This window comes from Microcaecilia unicolor, chromosome 1 (genome assembly GCF_901765095.1).
Source record: "Microcaecilia unicolor chromosome 1, aMicUni1.1, whole genome shotgun sequence".
Classification (NCBI taxonomy): domain Eukaryota; kingdom Metazoa; phylum Chordata; class Amphibia; order Gymnophiona; family Siphonopidae; genus Microcaecilia; species Microcaecilia unicolor.
Genome location: NC_044031.1, coordinates 618,899,106 through 618,915,845, shown reverse-complemented (window position 1 = coordinate 618,915,845; position 16,740 = coordinate 618,899,106). Strand labels below are relative to the sequence as shown.

The window sequence follows — 16,740 nt, the reverse complement described above, 5'->3', positions numbered from 1 at the left end:
TACTGTCTGGTGAGGTTTTTTCTTTTTATAACATAGAGACTATAACTGTACCAGCCAGGGCAGCTCTGGGGATTTCCCCTGTCTGCCAGCAGATCTCTGCCTCTAGAGTTTGCAGGTCTGAGTTGTGGCTTCTGGTGGTATGAGTGGCTTTGTGCACAGAGGCAGGGTGCAGGTTAGAGATGTTGGGAACCCAGGGTTGGTGGAGGGGAGGGGGTTATAGCTCATTTTCCCTTCATCCTGATCTGTCACTGAAGAGAAAGCAGTGATCGCAGCAGGTGTTGCTACACAACTTTCCCTTGTCATAGTACAGCCCTCTCTGCAGCAGACTTTGACCCCAGCACTGGCTATTTGATTGCATTCGGTGGGCTCCAGGAAAGACAGAGGCACTGAGCAGTAGAGGCAGCATGGGGACAGCCGGCAGTACTACGAGGTAAGAATTTCCAGGGAGCAGGCAAGCAGAGGGTCACAGGTGCAAGAAGAGAAAGATTCAGTATTTTACACTGCTACTCCCAAGTCAACGCATTCCTACCTTATGCAATCCAATGAGCTGTACCCGCACTGTACTAAGATTGTTGGCCCAAGAAATAGAGAACATTAGGGCTGATGACAGCTCAAAAGATCAACTATCTTCAGTTGAATTACTACTGCAATACTACAGACCTCAGTGAGCTCTGCCTTTAATTCCTAACTCTCCACAATTAGGGATCTTTTGTCATCATCCCAGGATTTACCTCTCACTCCCCCGACAGCTAAGAATCCTTTGTGCCTTTTCAGTGGTAGTTTAAGGTGAGTTACTTTCAGGTATAGTAGGTATTATTTGTGGGGTTTAGCTTGTGCCTATTCAGTAGATAGTTGCACAGGGACAGAAATCTGACCCATTCCTGCCCGTCCCCATGGGAATCTAACCCGTCCCCACCAAAGGTAATCTCCTTCATCCCTGGCCCACCCAGCCTCGCTGCACCATATCGCACCCCGCTGCTCAGTCACCTTGACCTCCCCCCCTAAGAAATCCAGATTCTATAAGCAGTGAAAATAGTGGTAAAAGTAACATAAATGCATTTCTTCCATACTGTGCTAAATATAAAATTTTAAAAGATGTACATTTCCAAAAAAGCAAACATCTATGAGCAGCATGTTCCTTTCCCTCCCATCCCCTTCTATCCCGTGTGCTCTATTTCCCCCTTTTCCCTCCCCCCTCCATGTATGTCTCCCTTACCACTCTTTTTTCCAGCCTCCTTCCCTGCACCCACACTCCATCCACCTTTTTTACGTCCCTCTCCCACCTAACATGCCAAGCTTTTTCCAGCTCCCCTCTCCTCCCCTCTGTCTTTTTTATAACCCCCACCCACCCACCCACCCACCCACGAATGACGCCGTTCATCCATCCAACATGGTGTAAGAGCATAAAGTTATACTAGGATATTGTTATATATATGAAGCTATCAACATAATTGCTGTTAATCCAAGGTGAGTAGCTCAGAGTACACTGTTTATAAGTACAATAGCTTGTGTAAATCTTAACAAGGCCAGTATAAAAAAAAAAAAAGAAAAGAGAAAGTAGTCACAGCTGTTTAACATATTCTGTTAATGGTGTTGCTGTTTGAAGTCCTGCAAAAAAGACTAAAGGATGTGGTATTTTGTAAAATGCAATATACTGTACTTTTTAAGGGGTAATTATATGCTGAAGGATAGGGTTCTAACTAACAGGGTTAATATAGATTATTGTGTGGAGTGAAGGAGAAGCCTAATGGTTAGTGCAGCAGGCTTTGATGCTGGCAGCCTGGGTTCAATTCCCACTGAAGTTCCTTGAGACCTTGGACAAGACACTTAACCCTTTGTTGACCCAGGTACAAAAAAACTTAGGGCCCCTTTTACCAAGCTATGGCAAAAGGGGGCCTGTACTGGCATCGGCGCGTGTTTTTGACTCACACCGAGGCCCCCTTTTACCGCAGCTGGTAAAAGGGTAGTCTTTCTCTTCTGCAGGAAATGGCCGTGCGGCAAGTAAACTGGGCAACACAATAATAATGGGTGATTTCAATTACCCCGATGTTGACTGGGTAAATATAACACCTGTCATTCACCCTGTGTTATCCCATGTTCCTGTCACATTCTGTATCTGAGCCATCTATATATTGTATTGTATCCTCTTGAATTCATGTAAGCCACATTGCGCCTGCTCTTGTGGGAAAATGTGGGGTACAAGTGCACCAAAATAAATGCCTATTATCCTAACCTCTATGTAACTCCAACTGTAACTCTTCACTCTGGAATGGCGAATGCCATAACGGAACATTGTAAGCCACATTGAGCCTGCAAAAAGGTGGGAAAATGTGGGATACAAATGCAACAAATAAATAAATAAATAAATAAAATAAATAAATAAAGCACTTGCTGCACAACCATTTTGGAGGAAGCCCTTACTGCCAGCCATTGAGGTTCGCTGCAGCCACTTCTTTAGAATGCCTGCCTAGGCTTCAAGTGGTGGCCTCGCGGGACTTCCATGGAAGTCTTACGAGGCTGCCGATCGTGTCTCAGCAGCCATTTTAATGAAGTGGTGGCAGTGAATGGATCAGTGGCAGTGAGGCAAGAAAGAATGGGGATATTTCTTGCCCTGAAGAGGCCACTAGATCACCAGGATGTATAGAGGTACGTGCGGGGTGTTCTGAGGCTCAGGGGAAGGAGGAAAGGGAACTCCGGCCTATGCTTCTGCAGGAATCCCACAAGACTTGGATCCATCCATGTGGGATCCCAACAGTAACCGTGGGATTCCTGCTGACCCCGTTCCCGTGCAGTTCTCTACTTTTCAGTGGTAGTTTAAGGTGAGGTAGTTTCTGATACAGTAGGTATTGTTTTTGGGAGGTTTAGCTTAGGCCTTTTCAGTCGTAGTTTAAGGTAAGTTACTTTCAGGTATAGTAGGTATTATTTTGGGGGTTTAGCTTATGCCTTTTCAGTGGCAGTGGCGTACCAAGGGGGGGCGGTGGGGGCGGTCTGCCCCGGGTGCATGCCGCTGGGAGGGTGCCGCGTGCCTGTCGGCTCTTCGTTTTCATGCTCTCTCTGCCCCGGAACAGGTTACTTCGTTCCGGGGCAGAGGGAGCATGGAAACGAAGAGCCGACAGGCGCGCGGCATCTCCCCCCCCAGCGGCATGCACCCGGGGGGGGGGGTCTTTCGCCGGGGGGTCGCGCTGTACCCGGGGGGTTATTTCGCCAGGGGGGGGTCGGACTGTTCCATGGGGGGGGGGGCGCTGCACCTGGGGGGCAGGGCGCATCGGCGATCCGCCCCGGGTGTCAGTGCCCCTAGGAACGCCACTGTTCAGTGGTAGTTTAAAGTGAGTTACTTTCAGATACAGTAGGTACTATTTTGAGGGTTTAGCTTATGCCTTTTCAGTGGTAGTTTAAAATGAGTTACTTTCAGGTACAGTAGGTATTATTATGTTTGGTTTTAGCTTATGTCTTTCCAATGGTAGTTTAAGCTTAGTCACTTTCAGGTATAGGTAGATATTATTTTTGGTGTTTAGCTTACACTTTACAGTGGTAGTATAAGATGAGTTACTTTTAGGTACAGTAGGTACTATTTTTTTTGGGGGGGGGGTAGCTTTTGCCTTTGCAGTGGAAGTATAAGGTGAGTTACATGTAAGTATAGTAGGTATTTTTTTTTTAAATTAGCTTATTACTTTGCAGTGGTAGTTTAAGGTGAGTTACATTCAAGTATAATAGGTTTTATTTGGGGGGGGGGGGTAGCTTATGCCTTTTTAGTGGTAGTTTAAGGTGAGTTACTTTCAGGTACAGTAGGTATTTTTGGGGGGTATAGCTTTTGCCTTTTCAATGGAAGTATAAGGTGATTTATATGTAAGTATATTAGGTATTATTTTTTTTTTGGGGGGGGGGGGTTAGCTTATGCTTTTCAGTGGTAGTTTAAGGTGAGTTACTTTCAGGTATAGTAGGTGTTATTTTTGGAGTTTAGTTTAAGCCTTTTTGGTGGTAGTTTAAGATGCGTTATTTTCAGGTACAGTAGGTATTATTTTGTTTGTTTTTAGCTTATGTCTTTTCAGTGGTACATGAGAACATAAAAATAGCCATACTGGGTCAGACCAGTGGTCCATATAGCCCAGTATTCTGCTTCCAGCAGTGGCCAATCCAGGTCACAAGTACCTAGCAGAACCCAATTAGTAGCACCATTCCATGGTACCAATCCTAGGGCAAGCAGTGGCTTCCCCATGTCCATCTCAATAACAGACTATGGACTTTTCCTCCAGGAACTTGTCCAAACTATTTTTAAACCCAGATACACTAACTGGCATTACCACATCCTCCAGCAACGAGTTCCAAAGCTTAACTATTCTTTGAATGAAAAAATATTTCCTATTTGTTTTAAAAGTACGTCTATGCAATTTTATTGAGTGTCCCCTGGTCTTTGTACTTCTTGAATGAGTGAAAAATCAATTCACCTCCATTCGTTTCACACCACTCAGGATTTTGTAGACCTCAATCCTATCTCCCTTCAGCCACCTCTTTTCCAAACTGAAGAGCTCTAACCTCTTTAGCCTTTCCTCATATGGGAGCTGTTCCATCCACTCTATCATTTTGGTCATTCTTCTTTGAACTTTTTCTAATTCCTCTATATCTTTTGTGAGATACGGCGACCAGAATTGAACGTAATACTCAAGGTGAGGTTGCATTATAGAGCGATACAGAGGGATTATAATATTTTGGTATTATTTTGTCTTTTTAATACAAAGATACACTCTCCAGTGTAACAAGGAGAATATGTCTCTAATTGAACACTCCCCCAGTGTAACAAGGAGACTGTCTCTGTAATAGGGAGCCTCCCTCACTGTAACAAGGAGAGTATCTTTAATACAAAGACTCCTTCACTGTAACAAGAAGACTTTTTCTCTAATAGGGAGATTCCCCACTGTAACAGGAGCCTGTCTTTCTAATAGAGAGACTTCCCCAGTATAGTAAGAAGACTGTCTCTCTATTAAGGAGACTGCCCCAATGTAACAAGAACACTCTCTCTCTAATGGGATGACTCTTCCCCCCCCCCCCCCCCCCATCCAATGTAAGAAGGACACCATCTCTCTAATGGGAAGATGTTCCACTGTAACAAAGATACTATCTCTCTAATAGGGAGACTCCCCCCCTGTAAAAAAGAAGACTGTCTCTCTAGTATAAAGACTTCCTCCCACTGTAACAAGGAGACTGTAATAAGGAGATTCCCCCACTGTAAAAAGGAGACTGTCTCTCTAATACGATGACTCCCCCCACTGTAACAAGGAGACTGTCTTTATATTAGGGAGACTGTCCCAATGTAACAATTAGGAGACTGTCTCTCTAATAGGGTCCCTAGACTCTTGTCCACTTGCCCTAGCATAGGGAGGGGCATTGAACAAAGCAAGTATTAGAGCTCTCTCTTCTCCCCCCCCCCCCAACCCCTGAAAGAGAGGATACAGTTAAAATAAAACTGAAGAAAGTTCATAGGCTGTCTCTTGCTGTCTGCTGAGGGAAAGGGGGGGGGGGGTTGGAGGAGGAGAGAAAAAAAACATTCCAAGATTACATTCAGGACAAAAAAATCTAAGCAGGAACAAGCTTCCTCTTTAGAGAGTAGGAAAGTAATCTGTAAGGTTATTGTGCTAAAATAAACATTTCACTAGAAGAGATTACAGAGTTTACAGGTGCCATTGTTAAAGGTTTTACACTTGGGATCATACCAGTTGAAAGGAGTACAACAGAGAAGATAAGAGGCAGACTTTACAGAGTACCAACTGTTCCCACCAACTCTCTTACTGCAGCTCCTAATCTCTGGGCTTTTTTTCTTGTCCTGCCACTAAGATTTAACTCAATAACTTTTACAAATTCTCCCTCCCACCTACATCTAACCAGGTAAATTCATAAGGTTCCTAGACAGCTGGTTAAAAGGAACAGCGCCAGGAGTGTTTCCAGGTCATAGCTAATTAGTTCTCTTTAGATGGGCACTTCCCTTCTGACTGGATGTAAGGTGAATTTTCAGCTGTAAATCTAGTGGGCTAGGTTTGTTTGAAAATTAACCAGCTAATGTTTACTGCTTAGATAAACTAATCTGCCACTCTTTGAAAACTGAGCCCTTTGGAAGAAATTCTCTATAGAAATGCTCCCCTTTTAGGTACTCCAAAGCAGCATGGTGAGATCTGGGCACCCAGGTTCTGTTATAGAAATATAGCATAATCGGGCATCAATGTGCCTAAAATATAGGTGCTTGAGATACAGTTTTCAATGATTAATGGCGACAGTACTCGAGGAATATGTTTTCCAAATTCTTTTATTATATCTTGATGATATCCTTGTGTATGCGTCCACATTCCATGAACATTTACAGAAACTACAACAGTGTGGTAAAAGCTAAAACCAGCAAAGTGTAAATTGTTAAGCAGGGAAGTGAGATTTTTAGGGTACATATTGTCTGAAAAAGGGGTGGCCACTGATTCTGAAAAAACAAGAATATTGAAAGATTGGGTAAAACCAAAAACTGAGCTGAGAAGCTTTTTGGATTTTGCGAGCTTCTATAGAAAATTTGTGATAAACTTTGCATAACTGGCAGCACCTTTGCATCATTTGACTGGCAAAGCAAAGAAACATCAAGGGGATGTACTACTACTACTACTACTATTTAGCATTTCTATAGCGCTACAAGGCGTACGCAGCGCTGCACAAACATAGAAGAAAGACAGTCCCTGCTCAAAGAGCTTACAATCTAATAGACAAAAAATAAATAAAGTAAGCAAATCAAATCAATTAATGTGAACAGGAAGGAAGAGAGGAGGGTAGGTGGAGGCGAGTGGTTACGAGTCAAAAGCAATGTTAAAGAGGTGGGCTTTCAGTCTAGATTTAAAGGTGGCCAAGGATGGGGCAAGACGTAGGGGCTCAGGAAGTTTATTCCAGGCGTAGGGTGCAGCGTAGGGTGAAAGAATTCAGCAAGGGTCTGAGGAGATAATGAAGGGGGAGTTGGGGGAGGGGGCACCTTTAGGAGAGAGTTCAATGTGGTGAAGAGAAGTCGAGGGTTAGAGCCAAGAGAGTTGGTCAGTTGGATATAATATTCCTGTTTGGCACGTAAAAGAGCAGATTGGAAGGAGGTCAGCATGAACTTAAAGTGTAAGAAATCAGCAAGGGCCCGAGATTTCCGCCAGAGGCGTTCGGCGGAGCGGGTACAGGAACGTAGGTAGCGGATATTAGAAGTCAGCCAAGGTTGGGGTTTTGAAGTCTGGCAATCTCCCTGGAGGCCCAATGTTGAATGGACCTAGAGCCAAACCCCATTCTCACCCTAGGGGATGCCTACAGAGCTGCACTTCCTCACACAGAAAGGATGATTTCTGGCACTAATTGATGAGTAAGAATTAAAATGAAGCAAAAAGCACCGTTCTTTCAGCAGCACACAAGTTATACCTGAACTAGAAGAGCTCCTTGACCACTCTTTAGTGACTTCCTCTGAAAAACATTCATTTCAGCCCGCAGCCTTACTGTTGTCCAGCCATCCATCACTGCTCCAGCCCTTTTATTTGGGATGAGTTATGTCAGTCTGCATCGAAATTCTAAAAGAAAAACTTATTACAGCTCCAATCTTGACGTTTCCTGTATTTGATGTCCCTTTCATCTTAACAACAGATGCTAGTTTTAAGGGTCTGGGTGCTGTACTCAGTCAAATTCAAAATGGAGAAGAGACTTAGCCGATTACTTAGGAAATCAGAAAGAATCAATAAAAATTATTCTGCTTTTAAGTTGGAATTGCTAGCCTTAAAATGGGCAGCAACAGAAAGGTTCAGGGAGTATCTCCTGTATAAAAAGTTTATTGTTAGGTTGGATCACAATCCCCTGAAATACTTAAATTCAGCTAAAGTGCAAGCAGTGGAGCAAAGGTGGTTAGCTCAGCTTGCGGAACTTGATTTTAAAGAGGAAAACAAGCCAGGACACATTAACCAGAATGCTGATATATTATCACATCTGCCAGTAAAAGAGGAAGCAGAAAGTACAGAAGAAGATATAGAGAAAGATTTCTGGGTTTTCTCTGATAAGATAATTTCACATACATTAAAGCAAAATAAAATATAAAAATTTGAAGTTACAGTAAATACGCATTTTATTTACACAAATTTAGAGATAATTCAAGCTCAACGGAGAGATGTTGTTCTTAAGGAGATCATTGACATCCTTGAATTGAGAGTTCAACCTGTTCTGTCTCAAAAGTCTATAGCATTTAAACGACTATGGACACAACACAAGTATTTAATAATGAAACATTGAATATTGTATAGACAAATAGAGGACCCTGAGACAAGAGAACAGATATTTCAATTAGTAGTCCCTAATGACTATCAAAATGAATTGTTACAGTTGTACCATGACCGTTGAGTATATTTTAGTAGCGATAGAATGTTAAGAAAGTTAAGACAAGGATATTTCTGGGCAAAAATAACAGCTGATATTGAAAGTTGGGTGAAGAGCTACACTCGTATACTTTCTAAGGAGTCATGCCCTAAAGAGAACGCTGCCATGACATGCTTCACAGTGAGACAACCTTTAGAAGTAGTGGCTTTAGACTATACACTCTTAGACCATGATTCTAAAGGGTATAAAAACGTTTTAGTAATTTGTGATATGTTTTCAAGATTTACAGTAGCAGTACCTACTAAGAATCAATCAGCCAAAACTACAGTGAAAATGCTGATAAAGAACTGGTTTACCATTTATGGAGTGCCAAAACGCATTCACTCAGATGAGGGGAGGAATTTTGAGTCCAACATCATTAAAGAACTCAGTGCTTGGTACAACATTCAAAAATCAAGAACCACTCTGTATCACCCTTGAGGGAACTGTCAATGAGAATGATATAATAAGACACTGAGTCATTTGATTAAGACACTTGCTCAGGAAAAGAAAAGGTGCTGGTCCAACTTCCTGTGCGAGATAAATCAAATATACAACAGCACAGTCCATAGTTCTACCAGGTATACTCCAGCTTATTTGTTCTTGGGTAGAGATTCCTTAATGCCACTTAGCCACCCTTCAGATAATGTTGATGAAGAAAGTTATGTAAATTTAAATGAATGTGTTAACAAAAGACAACAGAAAATGGAAATAGCTCAGGATATTGCAAATGTCATCTCTGAGAAGGCTGGATTGAAAAATAAAAAACGATATGATCACAAACGTAGAGGAGATATCTTGCAGCCTGGAGATTGGGTCATAATTAGAAAGCAAGGTCTCAGAACAAGGCATAAACTAGAAGATATTTGGAGCACAACTCTATTTCAAGAAATCATTTTGTTTGGGCCAATCGTGTATAATATTCAAAATAAAGAAGGGTTTGAAAAAGTACTCCATCATGATTAACTTCGGAAAATTTCATGGGAACAGGCTAAAAATATTTTTTTAAACGTATAATGACAGAGTAGCTCAGAGAGCAAGTGACAAACCCATTAACCTAATGAATAATGTTCCTCCTAAAGAAACTGAATGGTACATTATTCAAACGGTTACCAATATAGAACCTTGAGTAGAGAGGTGTGGTGACCGTGTTAGTCCACTTTTAAAGGTAATCAATAGAAATAAAACAAAATAAAACATGGAAAAGAAAATAAGATGATACCTTTTTTATTGGACTTAACTTAATACATTTCTTGATTACCTTTCGAAGGTTGCCCTTCTTCGTCAGATCGGAAATAAGCAAATGTTGGTAGATGACAGTATATATGAGTGAAACATCAAAGCATTGCAGTGACAGTCTTACAGGATGGGGGTGGATAGGTGAGAGTCAGGGAGACAGGAAGGTGACAGAGCAATACAATTTACAAATATAGAACCTGAAATTGTGTTATCTAATGATAATGAAATTGCTCCTAATGTTAATGTAACTGTTCCTGTTGGTTATTCTGAGGAAATTAGAAGTTCCACTAGAGCAACCAAAGGGAAGAGACCAACTTTTCTTTGTGAAAATTATTGGATGTAACTGTGTAATTTTACTATTGTATAATTTTTGTTTAGAATTTGAATGTGGTGGGGTTTTGTGTTGGTGTGGCGTAAAGAAAATTTGAATGTAACTCTGAGGGTTAGAAATAAAATTTATTTACCTGCTGGTGGAGCTGGCTCAGAGGTGGTGGTGCTTAGTGGTTAGGGGCTGCAGCTATGGCTGAGTCGGAGGGCATTTGCGGGTGCTGCGAGCTCCTATTTGCAGAAATAGGTAGGAGTGGTTAGTTTTAATGTTTGTATCTTTACCTCTGTTTTAGCGAAACATACCCTAGGTATTTATTAGAGTATAGTAGGGTAAATCTTTCACTCTTGAAGGTGGGGTTACATTACCTTTTCAGCTACTACATTTGAGAACCAAAGCCTCTTTCTTTTCCTCTTACTTTTGTGTACTTTCCTAACATAATAGTTTGTCGCCTTTAAAAGAGCTCCTTCCAGTTTTGGCTACTGCTGTTCTACTTCCTCCAGCTGTTCCTATCTTCACTGAGATATTCCCTCATCTTGGCAAAGTTCTTTTGAAGTCTAGAATCTTCAGTCTTGAATAAGCTCTGTCCTCATGTGTCTTAATATTGAACCACACCAACCAGTGATCACTAGATGCCAAATGATCATCCACCAAAATAGTAACTACTACTACTACTACTATTTAGCATTTCTATAGTGCTACAAGGCGTACGCAGCGCTGCACAAACATAGAAGAAAGAAGTCCCTGCTCAAAGAGCTTACAATCTAATAGACAAAAAATAAAGTAATCAAATCAATTAATGTGTACAGGAAGGAGGAGAGGAGGGTAGGTGGAGACGAGTGGTTACAAGTGGTTACGAGTCAAAAGCAATGTTAAAGAGGTGGGCTTTCAGTCTAGATTTAAAGGTGGCCAAGGATGGGGCAAGACGTAGGGGCTCAGGAAGTTTATTCCAGGCGTAGGGTGCAGCGAGACAGAAGGCGCGAAGTCTGGAGTTGGCAGTAGTGGAGAAGGGAACAGATAAGAAGGATTTATCCATGGAGCAGAGTGCACGGGAAGGGGTGTAGGGAAGGACGAGTGTGGAGAGATACTGGGGAGCAGCAGAGTGAGTACATTTATAGGTTAGTAACATAGTAAATGACGGCAGATAAAGACCTGTACAGTCCATCCAGTCTGCCCCACAAAATAAACTCATTTTACATGGTATGTGTTACTTTATATGTATACCCGAGTTTGATTTGTCCTTGCCTTTCTCAGGGCACAGACCGTAGAAGTCTGCCCAGTACTATTCTGGTACTAAGTTCTGAAGCTAACGTCGAAGCCCCTAAAAATTTACACTCCAGCCCATCCCTATCTATTCAGTCACAATCAAGGCGTAGACCGTAGAACTCTGCCCAGCTCCCGTTTTGTTTCCCAATTACCAGCGTCGCCACCCAATCTCCGCTAAGATTCCATGGAACCATTTCTTTTAAACCGGATTCACTCTCCCTGTTTGAAAGCTTCAGGTCCGGAATAACTTCATTCCACGTGGATTCCAATACCAACTGCTGGAACAATTAATTCTTCCTGTAGAGAATCCAAGGATCCCCTGCCCTGCAATTCTGTTACTTTAATATTATTCCTAACGTATAATGCCACTCCTCCATGCTTTTTTCCTACCCTGTCTTTCCTGAATAGATTGTAGCAGGTATAACTGTATCCCAGTCATGGTTCTCTGTGAACCACACCTCCTTGACCGCCACTAAATCCAAGTCAGCTTCTACCATTACTGCCTCTAGATTCAGAAATTTGTTTCCCATACTACAGGCATTGGTATACAAGGCTCTCCAGATATTGCTCTTTTTCCCCCATTTCTATAAAAGTTTTCAGTATCTTACATCAGGCCTTGACAAATTTTCTTAGGACCTAGGAGCCAGCCGAAAAATCTGGGAGCCAGATTTGGACCAACTGTAATTTATGTACTTATGCATACTTATGGATCACCCAAGGTGATAATAATAACAAGCTACTTATTACAGCATCAGTTTAAACATAGAAAAATGAATAAAAGGTATGAAGCAATAGTAAACACAGTGATGTAAAAAAGGTTCTCTCCCCCTCCTGATTTCCCCTATTATTGGCATATATGTCACACTGAGTGGCAAATTTAAACAAAATTTAATATTATACAAAGAGGAAATGGGTAAGCACAACATTGAAACAGAAGGAAACTGCTGCGAGAATGTACAACTGTTAAACAAAACAAAAACATAAGGCAGACCTATAACCATAAAATTCATATTAATACAGATCAAATGCATTACCTCCACCAGAACCAAGATATGCCAAATATCCCAAAGACTGAGGTTTGCTACCTCAATGAGCAAGATAAAAACCCTCACTGACTGGCTTTTATTCTCATAGAAAGGGCAGAGGGCATTTGAGGAATAAATGTGGCATGATAAAGGAGGGTCTGAGGCCTGAGGAAGGGGCTGCTGACTACATTTACGGATAAGTAATGCCTAGACATTACTCCTCTATCATGCCACATTTATGCCTGGACCTCCAATAAATATAAAACAAGGCAGCAAGAGCACTATAGAGGTATGAAGGCAAATCAAAAAATGAAAGCCTCAAGTCAGACCCTGCATTCAAAGCAATACTAGAGATAATAGGGACTGGAATGAAAGATATCAGAAATGTGCATTTCCCAAAACTAAAATCTCTCTATATAAAAGGCACCACCAAAGTTCTAAATGAAGCCTCCAGCTGGAAGTGTGAAGGGGGAGAGATATCCGGTTTCCCCTTGAGTGTCTGCCCCGCCCTCGCTCTCTCTGTAACACAAACAGTGAAGGAAAACACAGCAAAGCACGAAATCAAATCGCTCTCTCTGTAACAGTGAAGGACTCAGAGGGGGGAGGGGAGAGAGGGCTCACTATCTCTGTAACACAAACACAGCACAGCAGGAAACTTAACACTGAAGGACTCGACTCCGAGGGGGGGGGGGGACAGAGAGGACAGACAGCACAGGGGAAGGGAGAGAGGGCAGAGGGCAGGGACACACACACACTCCCACATGCACACAGAAGAAAACCTTGCTAGCCCCCATTTCATTTGCATCAGAAACGGGGCTTTTTTACTAGTATATCAATAAATTCAGAATAAAAATGTCTTTCTACCTTTGTTGTCAGAGTGTATTTTTCCCATTCACTTGGGTCCCAGGGTCTCTTTTCTACTTTTCTCAGTTTTTCATCACTATCTTTCTAGGATCTTCTGTCCATTTGACATTTCTTCTCTTTCTATGTGCAGCAACCATCTTCCCTCTGTGAACCTCTCTCTCCTGTTCAGTATCTTCCCTCTGTGCCCCTGTCTCTAGCATTGCTCCTGTGTGTCCTTATCTCTGTGCTCCTTCCCCATGCAGTATCTCTTCTCCATGTCCCTGTCCCACCTCAAAGTTAGGATCTCACACTCTCCCCCTCAATAATCTGGTTCCTCTACTCTCCAGCACACGTCTGGCATCTATTCTAGCTCCCACCCTCACCCCACATGACATCCCACCCAGTAGTCTCTCATGATCCACCCCACACCACCAAGTGGTCTCACACACACAAACAAACCAGAGGCTCTTTGAAAGTAAATTTAAGCAGCCTTACCAAAGGTTGGAGACACTTCCTCTGCAGGCTGTTCTGCGCCCACTGATTCCCAATGCTCCCCCCCCCCGACGCTGTTCTCACCAGTTCATGCGCTGTTCCTGCTGGTTCCCAACGCTGCTACTCCTGCCGGTCCCCCAATGTTGCTCTTGCTGCTCCCTCCAGTTCCCATTGGTGCTTCTGCTAGTCCCCCCATGCTGCTGCTTTCTGCTCTGTCTGCTCTACTGATGCCTCAATGCTGCCCTGCTGCTCCTTTCAGTCCCTGATGCTATCACCACACAACCGCCATGTGGAAGGGGGAAAAATGTCCTCCACTTCGCAAAGCCGCCACTGCTCCATCCTTCATCCTCTCCCACTCCGCGTGGTAAGGGCTTCCAAAAGGCTCCATTGGCTTTGGTCATCCCCGCGATGGGAAGCAGTTGAGGACGCCCAAAATCGGCTTTCGATTATGCCGATTTGGGCAACCCTGAGAGAAGGATGCCCACCTCCCGATTTGTGTCGGAAGATGGGCGCCCTTCTCTTTCGAAAATAAGCCTGACAGTGATTTAGCCTATCATTTCAGGATTTAGAATTGTATTATATGGATCTGATGCATAGTATTTGCTTTGTAGACTTAATTCAAGGGATTAATTAGAGACCTGGAAATAAAATTTCAACAATAATAGTTAAATATGTGACACTGATTTCTTTGATTAGCCTTCTAAGCAATACTAATGCTGCTAATAGTTTCAGTAGGGCTAGTAGGGCTAGTTCTTTATAGAGTGTGTGTGTGTATGTATATATATATATATATATATAAGAGTATAACTTGTTTCCTTTTTTAAAGTGAGGGTAAAAAGAGAAGCTTAGAGTAAGCTGATGAAAAGTGAAGGTAAACTGATATCCTTCTCTTAGATGTATACAAGAAAGGAAGAGTAAACCTGGTTTTATATACAGTGGGGGAAATAAGTATTTGATCCCTTGCTGATTTTGTAAGTTTGCCCACTGACAAAGACATGAGCAGCCCATAATTGAAGGGTAGGTTATTGGTAACAGTGAGAGATAGCACATCACAAATTAAATCCGGAAAATCACATTGTGGAAAGTATATGAATTTATTTGCATTCTGCAGAGGGAAATAAGTATTTGATCCCCCACCAACCAGTAAGAGATCTGGCCCCTACAGACCAGGTAGATGCTCCAAATCAACTCGTTACCTGCATGACAGACAGCTGTCGGCAATGGTCACCTGTATGAAAGACACCTGTCCACAGACTCAGTGAATCAGTCAGACTCTAACCTCTACAAAATGGCCAAGAGCAAGGAGCTGTCTAAGGATGTCAGGGACAAGATCATACACCTGCACAAGGCTGGAATGGGCTACAAAACCATCAGTAAGACGCTGGGCGAGAAGGAGACAACTGTTGGTGCCATAGTAAGAAAATGGAAGAAGTACAAAATGACTGTCAATCGACAAAGATCTGGGGCTCCACGCAAAATCTCACCTCGTGGGGTATCCTTGATCATGAGGAAGGTTAGAAATCAGCCTACAACTACAAGGGGGGAACTTGTCAATGATCTCAAGGCAGCTGGGACCACTGTCACCACGAAAACCATTGGTAACACATTACGACATAACGGATTGCAATCCTGCAGTGCCCGCAAGGTCCCCCTGCTCCGGAAGGCACATGTGACGGCCCGTCTGAAGTTTGCCAGTGAACACCTGGATGATGCCGAGAGTGATTGGGAGAAGGTGCTGTGGTCAGATAAGACAAAAATTGAGCTCTTTGGCATGAACTCAACTCGCCGTGTTTGGAGGAAGAGAAATGCTGCCTATGACCCAAAGAACACCGTCCCCACTGTCAAGCATGGAGGTGGAAATGTTATGTTTTGGGGGTGTTTCTCTGCTAAGGGCACAGGACTACTTCACCGCATCAATGGGAGAATGGATGGGGCCATGTACCGTACAATTCTGAGTGACAACCTCCTTCCCTCCGCCAGGGCCTTAAAAATGGGTCATGGCTGGGTCTTCCAGCACGACAATGACCCAAAACATACAGCCAAGGCAACAAAGGAGTGGCTCAGGAAGAAGCACATTAGGGTCATGGAGTGGCCTAGCCAGTCACCAGACCTTAATCCCATTGAAAACTTATGGAGGGAGCTGAAGCTGCGAGTTGCCAAGCGACAGCCCAGAACTCTTAATGATTTAGAGATGATCTGCAAAGAGGAGTGGACCAAAATTCCTCCTGACATGTGTGCAAACCTCATCATCAACTACAGAAGACGTCTGACCGCTGTGCTTGCCAACAAGGGTTTTGCCACCAAGTATTAGGTCTTGTTTGCCAGAGGGATTAAATACTTATTTCCCTCTGCAGAATGCAAATAAATTCATATACTTTCCACAATGTGATTTTCCGGATTTAATTTGTGATGTGCTATCTCTCACTGTTACCAATAACCTACCCTTCAATTATGGGCTGCTCATGTCTTTGTCAGTGGGCAAACTTACAAAATCAGCAAGGGATCAAATACTTATTTCCCCCACTGTATAGTATATGTATTTGTAGTACAAAAGAAAGAAAAACCCTGTTAATCTCAAATTAGTAACTGCACCTGATAAAAAGCAGACAGTGCAAAGTAACTGCAATCAGAAATTGTCTCAAAATTGGCTGTAATCTAGATAGACTTGTTTGAAGGGGATAGGCAGTGGATTTGGAAGGCTATATAGGAAGTGTCACCCTTGGTGTGGGGTGGGCTGAGGAGTGGAGTGAAAGGGCCTAAAGAACCAAAGATCTGTGGATGGTGCTAGTTGTGAAGCCAATGTCCAGTGTTGTATTATAACACCTCACTACACCTCTGCTATTCAACAAAGCTTGCCTACAAGACGAGGTGCAAAATACTTTAAGGAATAAAAGTATGCAGGAAAACTACAGATAAATATCTAATTTCTACCAAGACCAGTGGTAAAACAATCAAATATCAGAGATTTAACAGTTTTGAAATGCAGTGCATAGTTTCAGAGCAAAATACATGTTTTTTGTTTTTGTTTTCTTTTTTTTGGAACAAGAACAGATAAATCTTTGAGAAACAGAACAGAAATGCACAAATCACAGCACAAAGATAAGGATTAGCCAGGTTGATATAAGGAGGAAGGAATATAGAAATTGGGCTTATCTC

General features: G+C 42.6%; 1 protein-coding gene across 1 annotated transcript in view; it reads left to right on the top strand.

The window, feature by feature from the left end:
• Nucleotides 1-250: 250 nt before the first annotated feature.
• LOC115481096 (unconventional myosin-XV-like) overlaps nucleotides 251-16,740 on the top strand; it is a 95,919-nt gene continuing 79,429 nt past the window's right edge. The window contains exon 1 of the mRNA XM_030220123.1: nucleotides 251-430. Coding sequence (XP_030075983.1) covers nucleotides 405-430 — 26 coding nt within the window. The 5' untranslated portion in view covers nucleotides 251-404. The remainder of the gene's footprint in view (nucleotides 431-16,740) is intronic.